This window comes from Panthera uncia (genome assembly GCF_023721935.1).
Source record: "Panthera uncia isolate 11264 chromosome A3 unlocalized genomic scaffold, Puncia_PCG_1.0 HiC_scaffold_11, whole genome shotgun sequence".
Taxonomy (NCBI): Eukaryota; Metazoa; Chordata; class Mammalia; order Carnivora; family Felidae; genus Panthera; species Panthera uncia.
This window is the reverse complement of record NW_026057578.1, coordinates 66397438-66411053: the sequence shown is the minus strand read 5'-3', so window position 1 is coordinate 66411053 and position 13616 is coordinate 66397438. Positions and strand designations below refer to the sequence as shown.

The 13616-nt window shown below is 41.1% G+C and overlaps 1 protein-coding gene and 1 long non-coding RNA gene across 3 annotated transcripts in view; one reads left to right on the top strand and one right to left on the bottom strand.

Annotated features, from left to right (window-relative positions):
• The window catches only part of FSHR (follicle stimulating hormone receptor), a 175748-nt gene that overhangs the window by 117939 nt on the left and 44193 nt on the right, over positions 1-13616 (top strand). The window contains exons 3-4 of one of the 2 annotated variants that reach the window (XM_049651460.1): positions 1922-1996; positions 4419-4493. In XM_049651460.1, coding sequence (XP_049507417.1) covers positions 1922-1996; positions 4419-4493 — 150 coding nt within the window. The remainder of the gene's footprint in view (positions 1-1921; positions 1997-4418; positions 4494-13616) is intronic. The other variant, XM_049651461.1, reaches the window with a different exon arrangement.
• The window catches only part of LOC125936990 (uncharacterized), a 150004-nt gene continuing 144632 nt past the window's right edge, over positions 8245-13616 (bottom strand). The window contains exons 4-5 of the long non-coding RNA XR_007462192.1: positions 9470-9556; positions 8245-8529 (exon numbers count right to left, since the gene is read on the bottom strand). This is a non-coding gene — a long non-coding RNA (uncharacterized LOC125936990). The remainder of the gene's footprint in view (positions 8530-9469; positions 9557-13616) is intronic.

Genomic DNA, 13616 nt, shown 5'->3' with positions numbered 1-13616 from the left:
CTGCTGCATACTGTTCACCTTCCCCCAACCCTCATCCAGCCAAAGGCTCTCCCTGCCCCTCTCCAACCCACACGCTCTCCTGTCTTTGAAGTGAAGGCTATAAAATATGAACTACCTTCTGAAATAATTTAGAAATGCTCTTTGGTTTGTTCATTCTAACAGTTTTTAGTTCTCTTTGAGGGACAGACAGATGGAAGGGAGGGAGAAAATCCAAATAAGGGAACTCTCAGCACATGAATTCAGACAAGGAAAAATATCTACCTTCTAGGCAATATCAGGCTGAGATATTATCATGTGTGGTCAGCCAAATCTACTGGAAGCAGTAAGTGGACCTGCAAATCATTTTTGGAAGATATGGCCCCATTTGGATTTATCTAGTTCTTCCTCCCTGACTTATCCTTTCCCTGTGCAACTCTTTCACTCAACTCCCTTAAATGTTCAAATTAACATCTTTTTCCAGGTTTACCACCCCTTTCCTACTCCTCTTCATTCCTGTACCTCTCAGCACTCCTTCCACTTGCAGGACAGAGGAGCAAAATAAACCGCCAATAGCCAACATGTTCTATTACACACACACACACACACACACACACACACACACACACACACACAAACACACCACCTTTATCTATGTTCAACTGTAAAAATTGTGAATACTTAAGTTTACCAAGTGAATCATCAAAGATGCTATCATAGAATAAGAAGGCTATTTTTCTCCCACAAAATGTCTCCTTACTCACAGGGGCTTGTGAAACGTGACCCACCACCACTGAGTTGACAAGCTCCAGATGTCACCAGCTCCCCTCACTGAGATGGCTACTGTTCACAATCACACCTGTCCTGTAAGACTTTCTCCCTGATCGGTCTTCCAGGATTTGCCTGATCAAGAGCCTTTCCAGAGCTCTTCAGCTAAATCCTGGGCCAGCAGACAGTGCTTCTGCCTCAGCCAATTTGAATGCATGCTGCCTATGAGATTTCCTGAGACACTCTCAGCTGCTGCATTAAAACTGCATGAGCCTTCCTCTGAAGGCCTAATAATAGCACGCTTCATCTGTGAACCACTTTACAAACATTAAGTGATTAAGCCACCCTCTATCTTCTCAAGCTCTGGGCTTTGGCATAGTGGACTTCACTCTCTACTGCCCTCAGATTACTCCATCAAGAAAAAAAAACCTGAGACCTGAAAGGTCTTCTCTGCATATTTTACGTAACAAAAGACCTTGGAGTAAGGACCGTTACTTGGGTAATGATATGGAGAAGAGAGGGATTTAAAGCCATGCTCCTTTGAGACTGAATTGAGGCTCTCATCTCCCAATGTTAGATTAGCAGAGAGAAGAACTTGACTCCATGGTCTAGAGCAAGATCTATAGCCCCATGGTGCCAAAGCCAGCCCACAATCTATTTTTATAAATAAAGTTTTATTGGGAGACAGTCATGCTCTTTCATTTACTTATTATCTATGGCTACTTTTGCATTGCACTATCAACTGAGTAGTTGTGACAGAGATTAAATGACTCATAAAGCCAAAAAAATATTTACTATCTAGCCCTGTAGAAAACGCTTGCTGACCCCTGTAAGGTCTAAGGAACTCAGAGTTTGTTCTCATCCTGTATATTCCCTAAATATCTTTAATCAATTTTCTTTCCCTTTCTGGACCTCAGTTGCTACATCCACAGACTGAATAACCTCTAAACTAACTGAGCCATCACCTTGGGCTTATTCTCTCATTGTTCTCCAAATATTAGCATCTCCTATTTTAGATTTGTCTGATTATTACACCTGGCTTCTTTGAGGACAGGAATAGGGTTGTGTGTGTCTCATGAATCATTGCAGACAAGAGGCTCAATGCTGACTTACATTTCATTTGTAAAAAATTCAAATCATATATTTTTATATCATATGTATTATTTTTTTTTTGCAGAGAGATCTCACAGAATGATGTCTTGGAAGTAATAGAGGCAAATGTGTTCTTCAACCTGTCCAAATTACATGAAATGTAAGCAAGATCCTGTGGGGTTTGCTCATCACCATTGGCAATAGCTGTAAATTTTGTGTATATCCCTGGAAGGTCCTAACTCTGCTCTATCCTCTGATCCCTAGAATTTCATTTTAAGATGTCAAAGACAGCCCAAAGGGCACCGTTCTGTGTCTCTCTGCCTGGTGATCCAAGTACCAACCAAGAAAATAATCTTGTCCTGCTGTCTCCCTCCAAGAGGTTTTTTTTTTTTTCCAATAGTAGACCCAATAACCTTGTGCTGTGACTGAAGGGGTCTCTATCTCATCGTCTCTTTTAAAATTATTCCAGAGTCAAAGTCCAAAATAAATCCCACATGATGTAAAGATAGTGAGTCCTCACTTGAATACTAGTCTATGCCATACACTCACCATGAAACCTACCAAGAAACAAAATCATTCTAACACTTAGTTTTCCTTAACTGTAAAATGAGAGTAAAAGTGCATGCAAGTAAAAGTGCATGCCACAGGATCACTGTGATGAACAAAGGTGATAAATGTAAATTAGATCCAACATCAACTGACATAGAGTAAATATGTCATAATGATACTTGGTACCTTTTTACAACTAAATTTACTTTCTGTTTTTAACATTCTGGTTTTACACACCTGTCAATATTCATACAGATCTATTTCTGTTTCATACCAGCCTATAACCACCATAAATTAATTCACAGAATCATAAAATGTCAAAGCCAGAAAAGACTAGACACTATCTGGTCCCAAATTTTCCAAAGTACAACGTGTTTTTTAAAAAGGTAAACGACTTTATGGTCAAGTTATATTAGGAAACATTGGGCAAGTGTTAGGCTCACTTACTATAGGAAAACTCAGAACCTATCATGTGTGAATATATACTTGGAATATCCAGGGAGGCATTTTATTAAGGGTTTCTCAACCAGTATCGCTGGTAAGGTTTCTTCTGTGGGGCATTTATTAACACCTCACAAAAATCCCATGCAACATAGTTAAGAAAGTGAATGAACCACTTTCCTAATATTACAGACAAGAATGAAAGTTGCAAGGCTTATCTAAAGTCACCCAGCCAAATCCACAGCAGGATAAGGACTTAAACATAAATACCAGCTCTTATATTTTTAAAAAATTTATCATTTGCCAAGCATATATACATATATATACATCCATATAATTCATACACACACAAACACACACACACACATTTAGAAATGATACTCAGTCTGTCCATACTGGCAGACTACCCTCTCCCTTTTCCTTCCTTCCACCCACTCTGCCTCCCACCTGCATTCTTCCTCATTGCTGTTAAGCCTCTGAAACTGATGCCTTTCCTCACTTTCCCCCATTGCCCTCCTGTTCCTTCTTTTCTTCTCTGCTTGGTCTCTCCTTACCCTAGTTGGAAAAAGAGAGTTTCACCAGGGTCTCAGAACCCACAGGAAATGTCAAAGAAATGAACCAAAGAGCAATCAGCCCTCTGGGCAGGGTTAAGCAGGCATCCCTTTCTGCAGTTCAACAGGCAGTAGAGCTAATGGAACAGCTCTTTCATCTCTTCCCTGCATGGAGAGGTGCTCACCCCCATGTAGCACTGACTATACTTAATTAATTACCTGGTACTTGGATCTGGGTAGCTACAGGTTACTGCAACATAAAAGCTAATGAAACAGGGAGGAAGTAATTAACACAGAGCATATCTGTAAATATACATTGATCCAGCAAGATGAGGAAAGGTCAGCCTCTCTCTGTTGGAATCCAAATGTGAACACATTCACCTCCAGACTATTGATCAGGACACAGCTAAAGACAACAAGGGCAAAAGTCACCACTTCTCATGAGCTGTGAGAGCAGCCTCAGTCTACAGCATGAAGGGAATCAGCAGCACGTTCCCAACTACTTCCTGCTACAATTGCATGATTAAAATCAGATGTCCACTGCTTTTCACCTGATCTTTGCTTTCCTTTGCCTCTTTCCTCTTTCTCCAATCTCCTTTTGTCCTTCACCCTTTTGCTTCCTGCCATCTTCTTTTCACCTTCTTTTGTTTTCTATCCCCTACTCTCTTGTCTCCAAATCAGACAAAATCTCCATTTCCCAGGTCAGTCTCATCCCTGCCTTCTTAGCCTCCTTAGACCCTGAGAGACACTTACCGGTTAAAGACACAGTGTGCTGGGTGAAAAGGACAAACTCAGAAAGTGTTTTGTTTGGCTATGTTTAATGTCCCAAGAGGACATTAGTGATGAAAGCAAAATGGGTTAATATTTAGTTTGAACAACTTAGCATAGTGAAAACACTGCATGTGTTCTAAACTTTTTTGTTGAAATGGATGGATAGATGGATGGGTGAGTGATTAAGTGATATACTCTTTGCATAATGTGAAAAATACTACAGCATTCCTTACAGTTGAGCTCATGTATATATTCTTTTCTGTTTTACAGTAGAATTGAAAAGGCCAACAACCTGCTATACATCGACACTGATGCCTTCCAGAACCTTCCCAACCTCCGATATTTGTAAGAACTCTTATATTCTGATGCAGCCACTATAAACGAATTGTGTATTCCTGGTTTAGCACAATTTCTACTTGTTATTCTGGGGGGCAACTGCTTTTTATAAAAGATGTGGGGTTACCTAGACATGGAGGGGAGACACTTGCTGGTAGATTTTATTTTAGTTTAATACGTGAGTTCCACTAATATAACTGCATTTTTGTTTTCATTTACAAAAACATAAAGAATTCCATTTGCATTAATGCAATTTCACATGGACCTCTTGCATAACTCAGTCATAATTTAGTGTTATTAATAAGATACAGCCAAAATTTGTGCTAGCATTTAGCTTGTTACCTTAACCTCAAAGACATCATCCCTTTTGTTCTGCATATATGCATTTTTTCTTTGATAACTTACAGTGTTTTATTTTTTAAGTTTTAGTTAGTAATAGACATGGTATTTTACCAGCAGAGAGATTCCTGGTGTTTGAGCCCCATCAGCAAAATCACTGCTTCTTCCATTCAAATGCCTTTCCAAATAGCTGAGCGCTTGACAGAGCCCAGAGTGCTATGAAAGGACCCCACAAAGTAACCAATAAGGACTTGGGCTAGAAGTCACAGTAAGCCCATTTACTAGCCACTGGTCACAGGCTACAACCTAATGTCTTGATGCTTATTTGCTTATTTCCTTATTTCCCTACCACAAGAATGGAAATAACAATGATGATAGTGTGTATCTGTTACCTATTGGCATAATAATGCATAACTACCTAAGCCCCTCCCCACACACACACAGTTTTAAAGCAACAGCTATCATCTCTCACCTGTCTGTGAGTTTATCTGTGGAATGGTTCTCCTGACCTGGATTGTTTGACCTCAGCTAAGCTCAGTTAAGCAATTACAGTTAGGTGGCAGGTCAACTGGAGGCAGGCTGCCCTAGATGGTCTCAGTTGAGATGACAACACCAAGTGGAGCTCATTTCCAGCAGCCTAACATAGGCTTGCTCTAATGGCAGTCCTGGGGTTCCAACAGAAAGAGCTCAAGCTTGCAAGCCTCTTGAGACCTACCCCCTGAACTAGTATGCCATCTATTCTGAAGCATTTTATTAGCCAGACCAACTCATGGGGCCAGCTCTGATTCAAGATATAGAGAAATGCACTCCATTTTTTCATGGGAAAAGCTTCACAGTCACAATATAAGATGTGTTGATCCAAGTAAGGATAGAGAATTGAGGCCATCCTTGCAAACAATTTAAAGGATGTAAAAAGTTTTATACAGTGCCTGTCACACAGTAAATGCTCACATCAACATTAGTTGCTAGTGATACTTTGTCCTTAAATTTTGATCCCTGAGAACTGGAGTTAGTAGGTTCAATGAGCAACACTGGGCCTTTGTGTGCCTCATCTCTACAAGAATAAAAGGTTTAACATAACAGTCTATATGACATGTAACTTCCCCTCCCTGATAGAAGCTCCAGGAAGGATCTGAGAAAGAGTTAAGGTCATCCACTCCTGAGTTAACGTCAGAGGCAGGACTAGCTTCATTGGCATGCTGCCCATACAGTCACACAGGGTTCCATGCTCAAAAGCACCCCACATTCAGAGAGCCTCACACTAGGTTTAATTTCCTGCTTCCACAGTCTTGAAATGCTTATACTTTTTTTTTTAATGAAGGGCCCTGAATTTTCATTTTACACTGTGCCCCCCAAATAGAGCCCATCATGCTCAGAGGTCAGGGTTATGACCTCTTCTGTTTTCAGACTTGGGTGTGGTGGATCCCTAAATGGACTTTACTATACTGTCTGCAGATTAGCAGATTAGGCACATAACAGTGGAAGAAATATGGAGTAATAGAAGGCATGAGCATTAAAGAAAAAAAAAAAACTAAGACTTCATCCTCATCCCACCATTTATTTTTGGGTCATTTGCTGGACTTCCGAGACCCACTTGGCTTATAGGACCCTCAAGTGAGATTTATATAGGAAAATATCACATAAACCATGAAGTGTTCAAAAATATTAATATATGTACTGAGTACTTTGTAGGATGATTATTTCTAGCCAACCAAAGTCTACCAGTCCACCCTCAAGAAAAGTCCAGTAAGGACTGAATAGAGTTATGGTGGCCACCAAGACCTTCAGCTCTTACAGTGTTTGTCTTAAGTTCAAAAAAACAAGTTTAGGAAATGCCTTTACATTTCATGAAGCAGTATAGAAAAGAAAACTATGTATGATGGCAGAAGGACTGGATTCCAGGTGGGATATTATTATTTATTAGCTAGATAACCAATTACCTTCTCTAAGCCTCAGTTTCCATATCTGTAAATAGGGTGCTGTGAAAAATAAGATGATGCCTGCCAAAAACATTTTACAAATTGTTTCTCAGTATATAAACTATAAACAACTGTACAAAATTATTAGCACCTGTTACCCAACTGACTTCTTTCATTCGTTCCTCTTTTCTTCTTTCCCTCCCAACTACCTTCTTCCCTCTTTCTCTCCCTTTTCTCTTAGAAAAGTTCAAGTGGGATGTGGGGGCCACAGAGCCTTCAATAACAAAATATAATCACCTTAGGACATGCAAATGAATCCACAGGGTAACTGCCATTCACATACATGTAATGAAAAGCATTCCTGCAGAAGATAGATCCAAAAAGAAAACAACCCCCTCACATACATATTCTAGAGCCCTTGATAGTAACAGCATGAACAATAGTCAGAATGGTGGGCTGGGAGCAAGTAAATAAGGGATGAGGAATCATTGCAAAGTTTGAAATCAAGATATCCAGAATTAGGCCCAAGACTTGCCCACACCTGGTAGTCACCACCATTCACTCTTATGAATAAGGACCCTCAGTCCTCCTTCTAGGGGGTAAGAGCTGGGGAGGAACTTGAGAGGATGTGAGCATGGAAGGCATAGCCCCAGGTGGGAGGAATGGAAACTTTGGCCCAATAGAGGGGCCAAGCTATGACTTTGACTCTGAAAGAGGCTAAAATCTATACCATCAGTCATGAAATCCAGCCTCCCCTCTGGATCCTTTTCTCCCTTTGAGGGGTTGAGTAGTCCCCTGTCCCTCTGGTTCCCCATCAAGTCTAGACAAAGCTGTAGGTGGCCGATTCCAGCCACATCCTTTCATAAGAGGAGGTTATTGTTCTCAGAGCATTTGAAACCTGCTTTCTCAGTGCAGCAAGAAAAGAACTTGTAAGCAGCTGGAAGTAATTGTGTCATTGTCAAAGGATCCTCCTTGGTTACTCTGGAAAATGTATTTATATAATTCTACAGCATAGAAAATTCTTTCACAGCCACTGCCATGCCTTTCTCCATCAGGAAGTTAAGAGGAAGAGTTGTCCATCTTAAGCCTTTTGACTTATTGACGAGGGTGGACTTTTCCCAGCTGTGCATCCTTCCTTCAGATGTGGCACACAATAACCCAGAGATTGGAGCAACCACCCCAAAGGCACTTTCTACCAGCAATATTTCTATTCAGGGCTCAGACTGTGGCCCTTTGAAAAATTTCCCATACTGATAAGGTATCTAAATTAGTTGGACCCCTAATCTGAAAGATTCTATCAGGGAAACAAAGCCCAATTAACTGGCTTCCTTCTCCCATGCTTACTTGTGTCTGAGCAGCAGTCATAAATGGCCTCACAATCCAGCAGTCAGGTATAGGTGGATGGCAACGATTTCAGATATTCTTTGGGATGATGAACTACTTGCTTAAAGGCAAAGAAGAAATACAAAATGAATGAAAGAATCCAGAGGGAACCAGTAGGATTGAATAGTTGTTTATTTCCTGAAGCCAGGATAAATGTTTATCATCATCACAGGCACCAAAGCAGGAAATTACAAGGGGTTAGGGGTGAGTTTCTATTTGACTTGAGCATCCTAATTCACAAACACACACACACACACACACACACACACACACACACACACACAAATGTTGTTTTGAAATTTTCAGCATTGATTCCATTTCATGCTGATCATTTGATGGCACAGAATTCAAGACAACTAGAAATCAGTGTTCTTCATCACTGTCTTCATACTTCACTGAGAAACCTGAAGTGGTTAGGAAAAAAAACCTCATGAATAAAGAAATGTACTTTGACTAGAAGAATATACATCAAAGGATTCATCTGGGTGCATTTTTTAAGTCAATATTGTATTTGCAGGCAATATTTCTTTTTTTACTGCTCTGCCTTCCTGGAGCTGACCTTTTGTGTATGAAAGATTATCTATTGATCTGTAAATAAGGTTTACACAATATTCTCCTGCCTTTGCATCCTGTCAATGTAATTCTCAGGCAGCTGGATGTTGCTCTTTACTACTCAATAAACCCTAATTTCATCTGAGCAAACCCTTCGCACAGCTGAGTGGGACCCCTCCCCAATTGACAACAATCTTCTACTCACATGCAGGCTTGTTAGACCCTCCTTAGGGTGCCTATTAACAACACCCACACCATCTGCTTTCTCCAGCCAGGTAATTCCAGGAGAGCCTTCACTGGGACTCACCCTAGCAATCCCTCCAAGTCTCCTTCTCTCTATTCTGTATTCCTCCCTCATTTCATTTAGTAAGGGTAATGAAAGTAGCTTCGCTGATTATAAAAGTTGAACCATATGTTGGGCATCTCAAAGGACAGTGGCCAGGGACACAGGAAGCATCACACAGTAATGCAGAAGTACATAGATACCAGTGCCACCTGTCTAAACTCAGGTCTTGGCTCCTGCTCTCCTTAGTTATGTGACCTTAGGTAATGGCTTAACTTCTCTAGGTCCCAGTCTTACTTACTATAAACCAGGAATAGCGCTACCTGCACCTTTGCATTGCATTGCAAACAACAATGACTGACATTAAGAAAATCCTCAGTAAATGTTGGCATTTTTTGTTAAATTCTTGACCCTATCATTTACTAGCTAAGGGAAGTCCGTGTAAGAGACTTCATTCTCTTCGCACCACAGTTCTCCCCTATGCTTAAAGAAAAGAAAGCAATACCTACCTTTTGAGATTTTTCAAAGGATTAATTTGATGACGATGATGACGACAGTAGTGGTGATTGTGGATTTTTTTTCCCCCGCCAAGTTTCCTAAAATTTTTGAAAGTCTTTTTAACTTTTCTTTTGGAAAGATCCACTGACCAGTATTCCAATGTGGAAATATATCATTTGTGTTTCTCAAAGGAGAAAGGCATCCTTCTTACTGAACCCCTGACATATCCAGAAAGGCCCTTCCAAATAATCAAAACCATATTATCCTTCAGAGTTCTAATAGAGAGCTCCTGACACCTCCTTTTGATGTTTATTTTCAATACTTGGGGTCCAGAGTATTCCTTGCTGTCTTTATCAAAATTAATTCCAGTTCTTCACACCACCAGCTGGTTGAATAATGATTCCCATTTTTATCTTGATTTACAATTTAACCCTTTTTGCCATTCTTTATTGCATTTGAATCTCACAGCAATCCAAGAAGTTGGCCGCGTAGTAACAGCCCATGCATTTTGCAGCAGCAAGCTGGCCTTGCCTGTAGTCCCTGATTACAAGGCTCTTCTGACAGGAATGCACGATGTCCCTATGAATTGGATTACTCTTGCTGTTCAGCAACGTTTGGCTGTCTATTCTAATAGGAAAAAGACCATATGAGGGTTCATTTTTAGAAGTTATGGCAGCATGTACATAGTGGAAAGGATTGGTACCTCCCCTTTTCTTCTCCATAATTTTGGATGTGAATTGGCTAATAAATAAAAACTCATTCAATCATTCAACAATCATTTATTGAAGTCATATTATATTCTCAGCTTTGTAGTATTTGTTGGGTATACAAAAGATGCCAAGACGGTTAAAGCCTCTGCCTTTATGGAATTTATATTCTAGCTTAAGAGACAATGTTGGATAATGTTACATGGTGTTAGTGGTATAAAGAAAGATAAAAAAAAAAAAAAAGCAGACCAAGTAGACAGTAATGTTTTAGAAAGGGCAGTTGAGAAAAGATGGAAAGATCGCCTTTTTTGAGAGATACAGGAGACATCTATGGACAGCTCTCACAGAATTCAGTCTTTTCTGGAGAAAAGGCCTAGCATGCATTAATCCCTGGCAATAACACACCTGTAGGGCTGTGTGGTACTGGTCATAAAGCCCAATGCTTTGGGCCGGAGTAGTCAGAGGAAGTTTGATGGAGGTAGGAAGATCTTAGCTATAACTTAAGGGATAAATAAAATTTGGAAAGACAGGATAGGATAGATTGGGTTTGGCAAGATTAGAAAAAAGGAATTAAGGCAGGGGAGCTCAGGCCTAATATAGTAAGTAGTGAAGAATAAGCTATATGAAATTTTGAGCAGCAACATGACAAGATGACAATGATTTGAACTGTAGATTGACCAGTAGCAGGGTACAGATGATACACACAATGGAGACCTACTAAGGAACAACTGCTATAGTCCTGGGGGTACAATAATGGTGGCACCTGGAGGAATGGGTTGAATTGGAGACACGTTTCCAAAAAAGGATCGTTGGCACATGATTTACCTCTAGGTCAGTCACCCAAGTGACTGCAGTGATTTTTTTTTTTTGCCCCTTACCTTGAATAATCCCCAAAGCCTCCCTTCCTTCTAGTGCCTCTCCCTCAGCACCTCTCACACAGAACCATCCTGCAATGGGGCCCAAAAGTCCTCTTACACAGAGGCTGGTGATTATTGGAAAGGAATTATTAGCCATCTCCCTGGCTGTCAGGGCTGTAAGAATCTAAGGATGTTGTCATGACTACAAAAATGTTTGGGCACAATGGAAATTATACAATTGCTTATTTTATCAGTTATCTGTCTAGCAGAGCCAACTTTGCCTGCTGTTGTCAGTGCTAGGAAAATATGATCAGACTTGCGTTCTGAAACACTGAGGTTCAGGATGAGATTTCAGCCTGAGCATGTCCACTCAAGGAGGGCAAGAACTTCCTTCTAACAAGGGCCTGATCATCAGGATGGTGATGTTTTCATACGCTCACCTCCTCTCCTCATTCCTCTAATTTGTTTACTATGTTTTTTCCTACAAGAAGCCCAAGTCTCATCCATCAGCAAGACAATTATTTGATCTATCAGTGTACCTCAATGTTCGGGTCTTGATGTTCTTCCTAGGGATATTTCCATTTTTAAAACAGGAGCCTAGAAAAGGCAATGTGAAACCCAAGAACTGATAATGGTAGATTCCCAGGTATGGAAGGTTCAGGGAGGGAGAGATCAGTCCCACAGAATCAATTCCAATAGCACCTAGGTAACCATATTCCACCCACTTAAAGAGACTCTGAATTATATTTTCATAGGATACACCTTCTCATGAGATAGGTGTGTCCTCACCTCATTAATTTTGAAATAAGGCCCATCTATCATCACCAAAAGTCAGCTGTAAGGACAAGTCTAGCAAGGGTTCAGAGAGAAACAATTCTCAGATGAGTTGCGTGAAGCTCAGTCCTGATTTCTTCCTCAGTGCTAGCATCACCTCCACTTCCCCAAGACAGTGATGACCAATCCTTTTAGGTGGGCAGTGTGCTGCAGGGGCAGGCAGGACAATGACTGGGAGGAGGGTGACACTCGAGCGAACTCTAGTTACTACCAGATTCTATGCTACTCCAAGTTGGAACCAGGTCATCTTCATAGCTGTATCCCCAGCTCAGGGCACAAAAAAAAAGCCCTTAGCTATGGATTTTTTCCTTTTGGAGGATGCTGGCTGTGCAGCTCCCATGCACCTGGTTCTCGCCTCCCTCTCACACTTGTTGAGGGACCCATTTTTTCCTTGCTGCCCTCATTTAGCTCACCTTTCTCTTTAAGAATATGTGTTCTTAGGCTGTCAGCTAAGAACAAGTGTGTGTTCTAGTAGAATAGATCCACTGCTCCCAAACTCTGGACATGTCCATCTGGAAAGTGGTCTTCCCCAGGTATGTGTGCAGAAGGAATGCAGCCCAGGGGATGCAACAGCCAGCCAGATCAGGCGGCTCAGGCTGGGGAACAATGAAGGGAGGGGAGAGGATATCACCCGATTCTATTGTCAGAAAATCCAGAGCAAGGGCTGTTTAATTCAACTCTGGGCCCCCCGCAGGACATAGTGTTTGCACACAGTTGGCCCATAATAACAAAGCAGGCCTGAGTTTGAACCTTTCTGTTTGTGTAGTGGAAGGGAAGCAGCTGCTGTTTTTAGAGGATTGTCTTGGGGCATTACAGAGTATGAACACTCAAGTGACAAATGTTCCAAGGAAGAATATTTTCATCTCCAGTAGACATTACAAAAATTTTCTTCTGTGGCTGAATCATGAGCTCACCCATAGTAAACACCCTGCAAAAAGTGCTGAGGTCAAGAGACGACAAACTCCTCCCTCACCAGTTTGGGTTTCAAAGATAGCAGTGCTAGGAAGAGAGCAGGATGTTTAGGGGACTGTGGGGGAATAAATCAGGTGCCCCCCTAACAAAAGTCACACAGCAAGGTCTCTCTAGGCAAGGAACAAACCACAGGAGCCACATGGACGCAGATTCACTTGGCAAGACACCAATGAGAGCCACAGACCCAGGTTCCAGCCCTGGTCCTCCTGTGAGAAGTTGTAAGCAAGTAGCCCTCTGGGCCTCAAGTATGATAATGAGAAAAATAATGTTTGTCTCTCCTTCTGAAGGTTGTTGTAAAAAAGGAAAAGAACAGAAGATGAAACAGAGTTTGGGATTGCTTTTGAAGTTTAATGCAGCAACAAATATAAGATCTGCTAACTATACAAGGCCATGCTGAATGATTTGGGGGTGGATAACAGGAATCATAATTTAGAAAGCACTTGCACTGGTATTGGTTAAAGAAGTCTTAGAAAAGCCTGTGAGATATTTTCTGATGGTTCCATTTCACAGGTGGCAAATTTAAGGTTCATAGAGGATGACTGAATTGCCCAAACTCACAAAATGGGATTAAGAAATGATCCCGGGCCACCAGGAACAGGGAAACTGATAACTGATTGAGCATCCACTACACGGCAGACCCCAGACTAGGTATTTTGGTCACACAACTCATCTCATCTTCCAATCTTCAAAAAACAGAAGGCATATATTTCCCCAATTTACAAATGAGGATTTTGAAACTCAGAGATTGCGTACTCGATAGAATGGAAACGAGGAATGTCTGACTCCAA